The 16,391-nt window shown below is 31.0% G+C and overlaps 2 protein-coding genes across 2 annotated transcripts; one reads left to right on the top strand and one right to left on the bottom strand.

Annotated features, from left to right (window-relative positions):
* Positions 1 to 298: 298 nt before the first annotated feature.
* Positions 299 to 2,058, bottom strand: LOC123897880. The gene is made up of 2 exons (XM_045948676.1): positions 1,486 to 2,058; positions 299 to 608 (listed from the first exon to the last, which is right to left on the bottom strand). Exons 1-2 carry the CDS (start codon positions 1,954 to 1,956, stop codon positions 441 to 443), a joined length of 639 nt encoding a protein of 212 aa, XP_045804632.1. The 5' UTR covers positions 1,957 to 2,058; the 3' UTR covers positions 299 to 440.
* A 3,585-nt stretch (positions 2,059 to 5,643) lies between these two features.
* On the top strand, positions 5,644 to 14,093 carry LOC123898083 (subtilisin-like protease SBT5.6). The gene is made up of 9 exons (XM_045948945.1): positions 5,644 to 6,472; positions 6,588 to 6,783; positions 6,962 to 7,153; positions 7,483 to 7,594; positions 10,508 to 11,069; positions 11,316 to 11,413; positions 11,654 to 12,011; positions 12,520 to 12,736; positions 13,184 to 14,093. The coding sequence occupies exons 1-9, from the start codon at positions 6,386 to 6,388 to the stop codon at positions 13,714 to 13,716; spliced, it is 2,355 nt and encodes a 784-aa protein (XP_045804901.1). The 5' UTR covers positions 5,644 to 6,385; the 3' UTR covers positions 13,717 to 14,093.
* The last annotated feature ends 2,298 nt before the right edge of the window (positions 14,094 to 16,391 follow it).

Genomic DNA, 16,391 nt, shown 5'->3' with positions numbered 1-16,391 from the left:
TATGCGTGCGCCATTTGTCTGGATTCTTTTACTAACAAGAAACATATATTCTATCATGTCAAGATATATTTTAAGCTTGTACGTACCCATACTCATACACGGTACCATACCTATGCATCAATATAGATCTGCATAATTTGCTAATTGTTAATGTTGTAGTAGGGGAACAAAAGTTGGGAAATAGATTATCCCCTCAAAATCACTCTGATGAACTCACAGTAATTCTTTTCAGCCTTGATACGATGTATAAAAGATTTTTCTTTCTTAGGTATAAAACTTGTCACATATGCAGATGGAATTAAATAAACAAATCTTCTCTCAAACAAACCTTGACATTTACAATTTTTCTCATACAACCATTACAATTAAGTGATTAGGACAGTAATGATACCACCACTGCATTATAGCTCCCAAAATCTACCAAAAAGCAGGTATACTAATTATAGCTCAGGGTCTTTATCAGTCACAGGTAAAAAATTTAACAGCAAATCCTTGGCAACTTTAATCAAATCCTTGAAATCATTGCCACCAAGTAAAAGGCAATCTCTGATTAACCCGCCTTCCACCACCTCTATTCGCAACGTCTCCATTACCTCCCTCACCGTTTCCTGCAGATCCATATTCCAAAATCAGTACTTGCATATTTAGAGTAGTATCAGTGCATGTATAGAATCATGGTAGATTAAACTAAATCACAGTAGCTCATCGTGATTCTGCCAAATTCACAATGACTCGGCTAATCTCACCATGCTTCGGCAGGTCTAAGTGATTGAATACACAGTAATTCTACATTGACATAACATTAAATTAACAAAATAGAATTAAATTAAAAATAAAAGGTTAAATAGTTTCTCGGATATAAGAAATTGTTGACCGTTTATTTTTAACATTTTTAATTTCAATAGTACATTTTCAAAATATATGAAAAAATTAAAGTCCAATTTCTGATGCAACAATATAAGAGAAAATAATCACTAATATCAAAAATAAATATGAATACATAATTTCTGATGAAAAAATATAAGAGAAAATAGACTATTAGTCAAATTCTGAATTATAAGAGTCTATTTTCGTAAGAACACGAGGTAAGGTTACCACAAAAAAAAAAATATAAAATCTACCATCATGTCTCTCTGATGTATATTTTATATCCAAGAAAATAAAAATAAAAGCACTTTGAAGTAAATGACCCTAAATTTAAACCTCAAATTAAAATCAATTCTATTGCTAAAATAATCTACACAAAAACATTCAAATATATCAAAAATAAAAAATTATATTTGTAGGATTATTTTTGTCAAATAATATAAATATGCAATGCAATTACTTGAATACATAAATATGAATCCATACTTGTGTAATAATAGTGGTTAACCTTAACCATAGTGTATAGACTATAGAGATAAAATTAAAATAAACATAAAGTAAAGTAAAATAAAATAAATATATAAATGAAAATGAATGAAACGGCGTCGTTATACATACCGACCGACCAAACACTTTGAGGAGTTTACTAAAAAGCGATTTAGTAACGGTGAGGAGATTTTGGTAATTTCTAGTAAGCCAAACCGCCCTTTCAGAAACCGAATCCAACCGAGTCAACTCATTCAAACCTCTAAGAAACTCGTTGATATCAGAAACAGCACCATAGAGCTCCGTTACAGGAAGTTCCTTCCACATCCAATTCCAAGACCAAGCAGACCACAGAAGCTTCAAGAATCCAAATCCAGTAACCTTCTCCAAACTGTTGGCGATTTTCCTAGCTCTGTTGGCGCCGGCAATGTCACCGCGTTTTTCACGGAGGTTTCCGACGCCGGTGAAAATGGAGTGTGATAGGGATAAGAGGTTTCGGTAACGGAAATAGGAAGAGAATGAGAGTGATTGTGATTGGAAAGGGGAAACGAGGAGAATTAAGAAGAAGATGATGAAGGTTGAAGTTGATCGTACGGTTGTCATTTGATCTGGAGCTTCAATGCGAAATTGCGAAAGTCACTGTTGTGTTGTCGAGAAGAGGCACATTTCGGACGGGTTCGGGTTCCTTTTCTCTATATACACTGATAAATGATAATGTAAATTTTTTTAATATAATCATCCTATTAAATTATATTATGTAATTTTTTATTGAGATATTTTAACAACTAATTTAAAAAGTAATGTGTTAAAAAAAACTTAAATAGTAACAATGTGACACGGTTGGGGTTGGGAATAGGCTAAGTTAAACTAAGTTGTGTTTGACATGTGGCTTATCATAAATTTATATTTTAGTCCCAAATTTGACCATTTGAAAGCTTAATATGGTTGTTAGTATGTTTAAAAACATATTTTACTCGAACATATTTAAATAAATAATTATATTTATTGTTAAATATACTAATGAATAGGGGAGAATCCACCTCGTGTGCCACATTGGTTTCTTGATGGAGAGTCATCGTTAACGGCAGTGAAAACTTCGTACCACTATCATGGTAATTAGAAGAAGGAAAAAAATTAGATATACTAATAAACTAATAAACCATTAAGATCAAACTTCCTTTTGATATTTAACATGATATTTTTGAGAATTTGTTACCATTCATTCATGCAAAGAGCAACTTTAAGATTGATCTTAACATGATATTCACCCCCTATATATATATTACCTTCATTCATGCAACTTTATGCTTCTCTCCATTTCCAAATTATGTGATTATTTGTTACCATTGTTTTGTAATATTTCCTTTTTGCAAATGGGTGACCATCATTCTTCTTCTTCTTAATTTTTGTTTTAATCTCTTTCTTTTAGTGGTTTTGGTATTTTTGTGATGATTACATCCAATTTTTTTTTCAAAACTAAATACTTCGCATTAATCTGTGTCATTTTTTTGTTCATATGATTCATCCTCTTTTACGAATTTGCGGGTCTTTTGTGTGGAGTAATTCAAATTAGCATTCCTATGGTAATTCCAAACCAACATAAATCTATTATCTATGTATCATTTAAATGTGTCATTTTCTTTTTTTTATCAATTAACTGATCTTCTATACTAACTTCCAAATAATCCAATGTGTGATTCAGATTACTGGTTCTATTGTTGTTCCGTTAGCCGATGATTTAATGCAAACACAAAGAATGACTATTGAGAAGTTGTTCGAATCCCCTATTTATAGATTTATAAAACTAGATGCTCTAATTAATTATAAATTTGATATTTTTATTTGTGGACTAATTAAGCGAAAACACTTCCACCATGCTATGATTGGAGTTTAAATCTCGGATTCTCTATTTTATTATTTTGAAAATATTTATTGTTTCAATTTCTCCGATTATAATATAAAACAACGCATCACACCCGTGCATCGCACGGGTAAGGGTCTAGCACATCCGTGCGATGCACGAGTGTTATGCGGTATTTTATATTATAATGTTGAAAAATCAATCGTATAAATTGAAACAATAAGTATTATGAAAATTATAATAATAACATCAACAACAACAAAATAATAATAATAATTAAAAAAAGTTATGTAAATATAAGGTACATATTAAAGATGTGTTTATACATTATATATATAATTCCTAAATAGTTGTGGAATCACTAATCTAACCCTAATCCACATAAGCCACTTACATCCAATTAAATCACTCAACAATGCCACATCACTTTCTTATATTATATCATTGTCATTATTATTTACTCTTCATATACTCACATCAATAACATTTATATAGATGACTTTTCAAGTTTTTTTTTTTTTTTTTTGTAAATTTTCATGTTTTTATTGTAAATAATATTCTTCACATTGTCTACTAAAATTTGATTAAGATTTTAGGTGGAGTTTTTTTTTACTTTTCAAGTTTTTTTCTATTTTTTTTTGTAAATAATCACCCACATTAAAATCTCAGTCAATTTATTAATTGTCTAACTAATTATTATTTTTTGGCTAAAGAAATTTTCTATTTTCTAATTATTTTAGTCTTATTCTTGGATTCTTTTTTCTTTTTTTGGGTACATACATATTCTTGCATTCTCTTACTTAGTGATTAGTATCAATTTTGTTGATAGTTTACTCTAGATTTCTTTAGTTGTTGGGTTATTGATTTGTTGTAATATACTAATGTAATTTCAAATATATGGTGGATAGAGAAGTTTTTCGAAATGTATAAACACATATTTACATCAATATATTATATGAATTTAATTTATATGCACCGTCAGTCTAAAGTTATTTTGCACATGCGTCAAATAATATATCGACACATCATGTATGGTAATTAAAAACACATGATGTGTCACATTCATTAAATGATGTGGCAACGCGTCATTGGATATATGTGCAAAAAAAATTTACACCGACGGTGCATAACAATTAAACTCATATTATATTTAGATGATTTTTATTATTATTATATATTATTATTATTGTTATTATTATTATAATTTTGATAATAATTATTATTTCAACTTATACAAATAATTTTTCCGCGTTATAATATAAAATAGCGCATAAAACACGTGCATCGCACGGGTATCAAATTCACTTATGTGATATTGTTCAAAGTTCAATATAATAATGATATACTTGAATGCCTTGGTGACCCAACAACAATGGAGATCAAACACATCTTTCACCAATATCATACATAATTCATTTTCTTCCTTTTTTTGTGTTCAAGAAATGCTAGATTTTAGTCATTAGCTTTTGCACGCTACAAATAATTTGTACCTAGCTAAATTAACGAGCACCTTGCTTAAAAGATTAAACAAAAACGTTGAACACCAATATTTCTTTTTAGTCACGTTAAGTTTGTCATTTATATTAATTTGAATTTCATTGGAGCAAAGATAAACCAACTTAACTCATTCTCAAAATCGAATATGATAAAAATCATGCCGGAAATACCAACCATTAGTATTTTATTTTTTTTACTAACATTAGGAAATAGTCCTAACAATCGACCAACTCCTTATATACACAAAGAATGGACAAAAGATTATTAGCAAAAACATTAACTATTTTGAACAAAAAACAATAAAATACACAAAATAATAAAATTAAAATGGATAATAACCAAAAACAATTATAATTATAATTATAATTATTAGAAACACCTTGAAACTATTATCGCACGGGTAATTTTAATATATATAATAATAATAGTAGTAAAAATATTATTCATTGTTACTTAAATAGGACGACCTAGTAGGCATAAAATGTTGCTTTAATGGCCTGCAACATAGACATTTTTAAAGAAATTAATATGATATTCAAAGAAATAGCCGACCTAACCTAAGTCTATCTAAGCAAGGTCATAGGCCCTTGTAGACCGGCTTTACCTATTCTCAACCCTAGACACTATGACTTAAGGATGTAAATGAATATATATAGGGTAGAAAGTATGATATTCGTAATTGCTTGTTGGATGAAGATAATATCCATGATCACTCCATACATATTCAAAATTTACAAAAGATAAATAAATAAAGTTATATCCTTCAAAATTTGAAGACGTATCAATTAAAATTTGTGACACAAGTTGTAGGTGATGATACTCATTAAAAAAAAAAAAGTTGTAAATGAAAGTTGTAAATGCTGGAGTCCATTAATTATATCTGGTCAAAATTTGATATATAAATAGACAGCAGTGCATATGGAAAAACATATAATGTGTACGCTAACTTTTAAATGAATTTCACTTACTTCGAGAGATTAATATTGTCACAGGGATGCCTTGATTTAGAGTGAGGAATGAATGTCTTGACTTATTCAAAAATTGATATGCTGGAGCTTGGATTCAAACTTGAAACTCCTCACTTCTTATCATTTTGTGTGTGTGAATTTCACCGCTAAATTCTTCGGAACAAAGAAAATGTGCGATAATTTTGGAAAGAGGTCCAATATAATTTTGAAAATTTAATACAATAATTATTTTTGTTTTTTGCATTTATTAAAAATGTCTTACATATTTATTGAGATGAAGCAGTTAAAGTATAATATTTTTTTTTATTTACAATGAAGCTGAAGATCGAACCAACGACCTCTAACATATTATTCAAACTCTACATCATTAAACCAAATATAGTGGCTTAAGTATATTTTAAATCTTGCATAAAATTAGCAGTATTAAGTATAATTTTAATGCTCAATCAAAATATGCAATGCACAAAAAAGAAAAAACGCCTATATAGACAATATTCATCAAAATATATATATCTCCAATATTTCTGCCAAAAAAGTAGTCTAATATATTACAGAAAAACCTATACAACATGCCTATAAAATCTTGTCGTTTAATCACATACTAACAAAACCATACTATAGAGATGAGGTTAAGCATTGGTTAGAGATTCTTGTAACTTTATAAATATCATCACATTATTATCAAATTGTATTTTGTCTATATACTATGTCAATGAACATCATTATTTCCACAACATGCTTGTTCCTTCTCATCCTTCTTCTTCCATTGGCCTCATGCACAAAAAATAACCAGGTCACTTATTTTTCTACTTATTCATTCTCATAATTATTTTTTTCTCTGTTTTTTTTTAAAAAAATATTTCTAGATTTCTATGTGAAGCATGTTATTTTTTTGGATTTTTTTACAGGTTTATTTAATTGAGTTTGGACAACACATTAATGGAGAGAAAACATTGCATGAAATAGAGAATACACATCACTCTTATTTGCTTTTGGTAAAAGAAACAGAGGAAGAAGCAAGAGCTTCTCTTCTTTATAGTTACAAACATACTTTCAATGGCTTTGCAGCTTTGCTTACACCAAATGAAGCCAATAATCTCTCAGGTGAAGTAAAATTAGATAATTTAATTTCTTCTATTTCATGTTACGGTTCACTATTGGAAAAAATTGAATTATCGACGTAAAATAATTTTTTATAAAATATTTTTACGATAATTCAACTTTTTTTAATAGTGATTTTCTCATTTACCATATGATAAAAAAATTAATTAACATGAAACAGGAATGGAAGGGGTAGTGTCTGTGACTAAGAGCCAAATAAAGAGCTATTCATTGCATACCACAAGGTCATGGAAATTTGTGGGGTTAGATGGGCCATTAGATCCTTTTGAAGAAAAATCCAATGAGACAAATAGTGATTTGTTAGCCAAAGCAAAGTATGGTCAAGATATTATAGTAGGAATGATTGATAATGGTAAGTTATGTGCATATAATTCTAAGATTAAAAATAAGTTTGCTATGTATTATAAAAAAAAAGTGATTTTGAAATTCAATAATTTAATATATTAATTTTGTAAATATTTTTAAATATTTTTTTTTTAAAAAAAGCTACTCAAAATAACTTCTTATTTGAAGCATAGTTTAAATTTTTCTCAAATTCTCATTAAATATGTTATTGTTTACATGTGACTCTATTTTCTAATGTTCTATGTAATTATTACAACAGCAGTTAGCAATGTGTTTGTGTGTTTGCATGAAAAACAAGTCATGAGTGTGTTTTTTTCTTCTCCATCTTTATTATAGGTGTATGGCCAGATTCAAAGAGTTTCAGTGATGAAGGTATGGGTCCTGTTCCACAGAAATGGAAAGGAGTGTGCCAAAATGGAACTGATTTTGGTTCATCTAAATGCAATAGGTAACTAACTGCTTTTTCATTTTTAATTAGCATTAGCACCATTTGAACTTCTACTACAATTTTTCCTCATCATATTATATTTATTCGATTAGATTGAGTTTTTTTTACTCTAACTACGTTAATACTTTCTCCGGACTTTATTATAAAAAAAATCATTTCGGTGGATTAAGGTGTATGAGTATTATTAGAGGGCATGTGGCGTCTGCCCCCTCATTCTAGTGTCAATGTTCCTTTCCACTCTCCAGTGCGCACACCACATTCGGAGGTATTTTGGGCCGCATGTGAGCCCTCAAGATTTTGTCCATTGTAAAAGACACCTCAATAAATTAAGGTGTATGAGTGTTGCATATAAACTATCTTTAGTCTTGATTCCCAAGTGATGTGAGTTTTTCTAAGTGTACGTCCAGAACACTTATAATAAAAATTGAATGGAGTAATAAGAAATTTGTTTTATGGGTCTACATAATTAAGGTCAGGTTCTTTTCACATAAAAAATTGAAGCTGTTCCATTTTATTTGTGAATCAAGCTTCATTTTAAATTTTCATTTATTTTTTGTTCACTTGTTATGTTAGATTCTGTTAAAAACAAAACTTGTTATGTTAGATTCTATGTCCAAAATGAAGACAAGACAATTGTCTTTTGAAATGAAAGTTTAAAAGAACTTTGGAACCTTTGAATAGGTTCCTTTCTTAGTTAATAACCAAACATTAATTAGTATATAGTCTCTTTTTCTAATTAACATAATACTGTACGGAACATTATTGGCTTGAACATTACGAAAGCAAAAGTTCCTTTCACTATCTGTTGCATAAATTATGGACATGTCATATTCATGGTGTATAAAGAGAAATGTTATTTGAACATCAATTTTTGGACAACTTTTGACAACAATATCTCTCATACTCACATTACATTCTTATTCTCTCTCTTCCTTTTTCTCTCTCCATTGCTTTTATCCAATAGGAAATTGGGAAATAAAAAGTGTCCCAAAATTGTCAACAAATTGATGTTCAAATAACACTCCTCGTGTATAAATATTCATATATTTAGGAAAATGTGTAAAAAAATAATATCCATTACATGCCAAACGAAGGCCATGTTTCTATAGGGAAGATATTATTATATATCACTAAATTACTTACAACTTAAGGTAGGGATATTGTAATTTATAGGCAGGGCAGAGTTTGAATCTAAGATCTTTAACTTATTCATTTTAAGAAATGAATTTTTAGTCATTAAACTACTTAAAAAAAATATAAATTGAGAACATGTTAGAAGAGTTCCATAAAAAAGGACAGACAAAAGGGACAAAGAAACAACTAGAAAACCTTAGTCATAGATTACATTATGAATGGTTAAGATTAGATTCATGTGATTTTTTACTCATGTGATCCTTAAACAACTTTTAACCATGACCATCCATGTTATGGTTGAGATTTCCTCATCTCAAAATCTCATATTAAAATCAATTGTGTTGTTGAAAAATCAAAATAGATGAAGTGTATGTGACACTTTATTTATCTATATCCCTCTTACTTTTATTTTCTACAACCTATACTAATATAGAAAAATAAACGCAAAAATTCGTAGAAATTAAGTTGAGTCTAACTCAATCATACAAAATCAACTTGTAATATGAAGACTGTTCGTACGTATAAACATATATTTAAGTCATCTCTCATCTAATATACGACTCTTAATATCTCTCCACCCACGCCCAACACTATCATAGCGAAAATTTGATAGCAGATAATCCAACGGATTTTGGAGAGCTTATGATTTTATCTTACAAAATTAGCTTGTAAGATGAGAATTGTCCGCACTCCCCACTTGTAAACATATCTTCGGGTCATTTATCATCTAACGTAAAACTCTTAACAAAAACCAAATGTCATTTTGAAATCAAAATTTTAATGTGAAAAACTCATTTCTATGAGCATGAATTACACACAATGATAAGGCCAAAAGAAGGCATTTTCTTAACCAGCTTTAATAATATGTGAAGTTATATTCTGAATAGGATATATCTATAGACATTATTCATCTAAATTTTGTACAAATTAAAATAGCTTTTGTCCTTATGATTTGATTGGTTTTTGGCTTCTTTTGTTGATTCATCTCGTGAGCCCCTTCCTACCCTCTATTCCACACTGTCTTTTTTTGCTATTCAAGACACAAGACTCTGTCTATTCCTTTTTTAAATTTCTTCCTTTTTAGTTCTGTCACTGCTTTTTCTCACAACTTTTGTGATACTAGTCTCTATAGAGATGATTGTATTGAAGAAAAGAAAAGAAAATTTTGTCCAATTATTGAAGAGTTATACTCTGAAAATGGTCAACGCATGCTAAAACATCCAAATAAACATATGCACGAGAAAGAGAGAAGATTAAGAAACAGCCATGTAAAACAAGACAACATTTTTTATCAGTACAAATATGTTGCTCTGACAAGTCATGGTCTGTGTCATGTGCATGTGTGTTTGATTACATTAATAATGTTTTTTGTGTCCGCTATGAGACTGATCTTTAAGTCAGCAACGAGACATCTATTTCTGCTTAAGATTGAATGTTAGTATCATATGATATGATTCGGGGTTTATAAATGTTTACGTAAATATAAAATTATTTGATAGTACTCCATTTGTTTCGAAATGATCATTGTTGAAGATTTTCACACACGTAAAATTGTGTCTATTGCATTATGAAGAATGGAAAAAAAATTAAAGGAAATTGTTAGGAAAAGAAAATGAAATAAAATTTTAGCGTCTTTATAGTTAGCGTCAAAGTTATAGACAAATTTCGGCGTCTTTATAGTTAATGTGAAGTGACTAAAAAATAATTAAGTAGTCACGAAAGAAGGTTTGATTGTCCAACTTCATATAATTAACTTGAAGTCACATATTTTTGGTGCAGAAAGATAATAGGAGCAAGGTACTACTTGCAAGGTTATGAAAGTCTCTATGGCCCTTTAAACGAACAAGAGGATTACAAATCAGCCCGCGACAAAGATGGACACGGAACACATACAGCTTCAATAGTAGCAGGGCGAGCAGTTCAGAATGCCTCAGCACTCGGAGGCTTCGCCAGAGGCACAGCCATTGGCGGAGCCCCGTTAGCTCGCCTTGCCATATACAAAGCATGTTGGCCAATTAAAGGAAAATCTAAAAGCGATGGAAATGTTTGCGCAAACATTGACATGCTTAAAGCTATAGATGATGCAATTGAAGATGGTGTTGATGTTATAAACCTTTCCATTGGATACCATAATCCATTGAAATATGAAGATGATGTGATTGCTAGGGGTGCATTACAAGCTATAAGGAATAACATTGTTGTGGTTTGTAGTGCTGGAAATTCTGGTCCTGTTGCTTCTAGTTTGTCAAATCCTGCTCCTTGGATCATCACTGTTGGTGCTAGTACTGTTGATCGAACCTTTCTTGCTCCAATTAAACTTGCCAATGGCACAAACATTGAGGTACGTTTTAATTAACTTCACTAGAAAAAATTATAGTTCATTGGATACTATATTTAGGTACGTAGAGAGTATTAAAATATCAGGTTTGAACTTGTTCTTTACCACTAGGGTCTAACGCAGCGCAAACGTTAGTGCACAGTGTATGAAAGTGTTGTAAACTCTAAGATACCGAGTTTGATTTCTACTTGTTATAAAAAATCAGGTTTGAACTTGAATTAACTTTAATCTTTTGTAAATTAATTACAGGGTAGATCAATTACTCCACTCTACATGGAAAACAGTTTACGCCCCTTAGTTCTAGCTAGTGATGTTGAACTTGCAGGCATTGCTGCAAATTCTTCCGGGTACTTTCCATTACTAGTATTACCTCTTGTATAAATTTAGATTATTAATTGGACTAATAACAAATCTACACCCTTTAGTCACTGTTATAAGCAAAAATTACATTTTAGATTCATTGAATAACCATTATATATCAGATACATCAGTTATTCGATAAACCTACAAAATATTCTTTTTGTTTATAATAGTGACCGGAGTGTGTAACTAATGCGTTTATATATTTAATTGATTTCATGATGCAGGTATTGCCTAGACAATACTCTTGATCCAAGCAAGGTGAAGGGGAAGATAGTTTTGTGTTTGAGAGGACAAGGTGGAAGAGTGATAAAAGGGTTGGAAGCTCAAAGAGCTGGTGCTATAGCTTTTATCCTTGGGAACAATAAAGCTTATGCAAATGATGTACCTTCTGATCCTAATTTCATTCCAGCCACTGCAGTGAACTATGAGAATACCTTAAAACTTATTCAATATATTCATTCTACCCCTAATCCAATGGCACAACTTTTGCCCGGAAGAACAGTGTTAGATGCCAAACCAGCACCTTCCATGGCAATTTTCTCTAGTAGAGGTCCCAATATAATTGACCCTAATATTCTAAAGGTATTAATCCTTAATCACAATATTGATATTTTCGCTTTATACTATTTTCCTGAATAATATATATATGAGAATTAGATGCCTTGTGAGTCAAGAATTTCTCTTGTTTTGTTCTGTCATATAATGATGTGTATAAAATGCACCCTTTAATCTATCACAATTGATGACACTTGCTTTTCAGAGAAGATAGATAATTGGTCTTGAATCTTGAATGCTTCTATTTGAGTGATTTAGATCGTGTGTAGTCACAATCCCGTGTAATCATGCAGTCAGCTACCCCAATGACTGTTGGAACATGATTTGATGGTACTAATCTCCATCTATATTTTGAGTTTGGTTTTTAAATTGAATATACCAAACATAAAATATGGATCTTGATCCACCGGCCACAAATATGACCAACTACGAGACTGAACGAAACTTTAACTCCACACAGCCTAAATTCATTTAAAAATAGTTGTATCAAGTATACAAGTTTCAAATTTCTCAAATAATTTGTGGACATTTTCAGCCTGACATAACAGCTCCTGGAGTAGACATATTGGCAGCATGGACAGCTGAAGATGGACCTACAAGAATGACATTTCAGGATAAACGAGTTGTAAAGTACAATATTTTTTCAGGAACTTCAATGTCTTGCCCTCATGTTTCTGCTGCAGCTGTTCTTCTCAAAGCCAGGTACCCTACTTGGAGTCCTGCTGCTATTAGGTCTGCCCTCATAACTTCAGGTAATTTCAATATCAACATCCACATCCGCCCCACTAGCTTGGATACTATACTAGACCTTATTGTATACGGATTTGGACTGCCTGCACCCAGAAATCCCACACATTTACATGATCAATGATTGGTCGAGATCAGACAAACTAGATTTCAATGCAAACTTTTAAAATCTAAAATATCGAGCTTAATCTAGACCGTCTAATCTCGATCCAATAACAACCGTTCACCGATGTGCTGACTCCGTCAATGTGTGAGATTACTGAGTGCAAGCAATCCAAATATAATGTATAGTATACAATATAGTTTTAAATAGCGGTCTACAATCACAATTTTCCGCAACAATATAGAGATTTCTACAACATTAGGCTGCAACCGTAATTTAAAACTTCATTATTGGATCGTAATCATGTTTTCGTCATATCTGAATCAAATTATTTTCACTATTCTTGCAGCAAGATCAACAGACAACACAGGAAATCAAATGACAGATGAAACTGGAAAATCTACAACACCATTTGCAATGGGATCAGGCCATTTCAATCCCAAAAGAGCATCAAATCCAGGACTCATTTATGATGCATCCTACAATGACTACCTTCTTTACCTTTGTAATCTTAACTCAACAAACATTGCATATAACTGTCCAAATCAAGATCCTGAACCATTTGATCTCAACTATCCATCAATACAAATCAATAAACTCAATTACACAAAAACTATAAAGAGAACAGTGACAAATGTTGGTAGGAGCAAAAGTGTTTACAAGTTTATTGCTAATCCACCAAAGGAATTTACCATTATAGCCACTCCAAGTGTTCTGAAATTTACACATGTTGGTCAGAAAAGGAATTTTGTCATCACAGTGACAGGGAATAGAGAACAGTTACCAAATAAAAGTGATTCTGAGAAGTACTATTTTGGATGGTATACTTGGACTGACAAACATCATGTTGTGAGAAGTCCAGTGGCAGTGTCTTTTCAGTAATAAAGAAATCATAGTATTCTTGTACTCATTAATTTGTTTACTCTAGTGTTTGTTTGTCCAAAGGACAAATTATTGAAGAGTTATTAGAGAGAATGAGTGACAGGATCACAATAAATAGATAGGATAAAGATTATTGGAAATGATGGTAGGACAAAATCATGTTTTCTAGATGTGAAATATGTTATATGAGCTTGCATATCATGCATTGTTTGGGTTTGGGCCCATCATTGATTTTTCCTTGCCTTGTGAATGGAGGTGTTTATAAGATTTTTATTAAAGTTTATATTGTTGTTTGAAAGATATACAGCTGTAATTTTAGAAGTAATTTTCAATTAATAGAAATTGTCCTCATTAAGCACTTATGAATAAGTGATTAATTAAATTGCAAATGCAACTTCCCTTAGTATAAGTAAGGGTTGTACAAAACTAGGTCTGTCTCGTGAACCCGTCTTAACCCGCTAGTTATAAGTCGGGTCTGACCTAATCCGGAAAAAATAGGAACAAGATGACCTAATCCACAAATGCAACTTATTATAGTGTATTTGTTATGTATAGAAGAATGACTACTTTGTTACTAGTAATATTTTCGAATTATAGTTCATCTTATACTCCATTATCAATAATGCGTTTGGGTATAAATAGAGGGAAGCTAGCTCTATTCACATCCGTCCCAAAATATAAACAAATATGAGTCAAACAAACTTGATGTATTTTGTTCAAAATTTGTACCAAATACATTCATTTTTGTTGACCAACTTTTACTTATATTTTAGGACGGAGGGAATACATTCTATTCTCAACACACACAACCTTCTAAAATCGATACCTTGCACCCCGCAGTCTTATTGTCATAAAATAACCCTAACAAGAACAATAAATATTTGAATATTAAATTATTAAATTTAATTTATTTTTTATTGGAGAAAATGACTTTTAATAGTTGGTGAAAAATTTACCTAATAAATTGGTTAAAAGTCTTGAAGGATTACCTGTGATTCTTTTTAACCCCCAATATTTCAATTTTGTCCTTGCTGAAAAATTGGGTTCGCAAAAGCCAAATATTTGCCGAAAAACTTCGGTTTATATTCACCGAAGCCAAATATTAGACCATTTCGGTAACTGCGAACCGAACATTAGCATTTTCGGTACACAGAAACCGAACTTCAGATTTTTCGGTACCTGAGAACCGAAATGTCCTAGATTTCGGTACGTTGTTATCGAAAATTTCATTGGGTCGCTGGAATTAGGCCATTTTCGACAGAAGTTTACCGAAATAATTGTTTCGGTACCTGCGAACCGAAATGTCCCAGATTTCGGTAAGTGGTTACCGAAGTTTATCAGTATGTCAAATTCTTTCGGTTCGTATAAACCGCGGTGCCCCCAAGGGCAAAAACGGAAATTCAGGGGTAGAAAAGAAATGAGGGGGTTGGGAGAGAAATGACCAAAACATCTTAATTAATACGTACTGGGCCGAGACCCTTGGTCCAATAAAATTTAAAAGCCCATGAAATATTCTATTACGCAGCAGCTTCAATATTACTACGCTAACGGATTATTCTTCTTCACTATTCTTTCTACTTCAAGAAAAGAATGAAATGTGTGTGCGCTTCAATTTTATGCAGCTTCAATTCTTTCTTCTTCAATTCAAGAAAAGAATGAAAAAAATCACGAATTTTGGAATTTATAGTTTCTTGATCAAGATAATCTCTTCACTTTGCCAACGGTAATTTTTTAACTTTCTTTGCATGCTTCATTGAGATACTCATTATCTCATTTTTGATTATTCAACAATATTTGATCTTCTACTTGATAAAAACAAAACAAAACAAAAGAACCTTAATTGTTAATTGTGCATCGTAATGTTTTCGTTTTCATTTAGTCAAGAATATTCAATTTTCTGCATTCTTGATTATACAACAACATTCAATCTTCTGCTTGAGAAAATAAAAAAAAGAACCTTTAATTGTACAAAAGATGTTCTGTCCCAAGATCCTGTTTAGTACCAATATTTTAAAAGACAGTTTTTTTGTTTGTTACGATAATAGAGTTTCACATGTTTTTGGAATTTTCATTCCAACATATTTGCCCCATCTGGTTTATCATTATTGATTATTCAAAAAGCTTTAATCTTCTGCTTCGGAAAAAAGTGAACCTTCGAATTTTGTAAGGAATTGAAAATGTCTTGATGCCCAAAAATGCTAGATGAATTACTTAATGACCCTAGTCCCTAAATGTGAAAGCTAGTTGTTGCCTTAATTGCCACTTAAGCAATTGTCTTAATGCATGAATGGAGGATATATATTATGCTTTGATGACCCTTTGTCCCTAAATTAAATTCAATTTTGCAACTGCAATTAGAAGGGATTATGCATGATGAACTTAATGACCCTTGTCCTTAATGTTTCATAAGTTTTTGTAAGGGATGGATGCCTCAATGATATTTGAGTAATATGCATTATGAACTCTATTCATAATGGAAAAGTTGGATGGTGGCTTTCAAAGAAATTTTAATATGAAATTTATTCCAAACATGAATGGTATCTAATGTCTTTTTATGACCCTAATTGTGAAACTGTCACTGGTGGTACGGTATACAAGATCCACTAACTCGAAATTCTACAATAAGATGGATATACTTTGTTCCATGATTTTTGTAAGGGATGGTCTTGGTGGCC

The sequence above is a fragment of the Trifolium pratense genome, linkage group LG7, assembly GCF_020283565.1.
Source record: "Trifolium pratense cultivar HEN17-A07 linkage group LG7, ARS_RC_1.1, whole genome shotgun sequence".
NCBI lineage: Eukaryota > Viridiplantae > Streptophyta > Magnoliopsida > Fabales > Fabaceae > Trifolium > Trifolium pratense.
The sequence above is the reverse complement of the archived record's forward strand: the minus strand, read 5'-3'. Positions and strand labels throughout refer to the sequence as shown.

What these genes read in the sequence shown, in the direction of transcription:
- LOC123897880 (XM_045948676.1), bottom strand. Translation starts at nt 1,956, where the DNA reads ATGACAACCGTACGATCAACTTCAACCTTCATCATCTTCTTCTTAATT. An exon ending in TCAAAGTGTTTGGTCGGTCG is followed by an intron (nt 609 to 1,485) that starts GTATGTATAACG and finishes ATGGATCTGCAG; the next exon opens with GAAACGGTGAGGGAGGTAAT.
- LOC123898083 (XM_045948945.1), top strand. Translation starts at nt 6,386, where the DNA reads ATGTCAATGAACATCATTATTTCCACAACATGCTTGTTCCTTCTCATC. An exon ending in TGAAGCCAATAATCTCTCAG is followed by an intron (nt 6,784 to 6,961) that starts GTGAAGTAAAAT and finishes AACATGAAACAG; the next exon opens with GAATGGAAGGGGTAGTGTCT. An exon ending in ATTGCTGCAAATTCTTCCGG is followed by an intron (nt 11,414 to 11,653) that starts GTACTTTCCATT and finishes TTCATGATGCAG; the next exon opens with GTATTGCCTAGACAATACTC.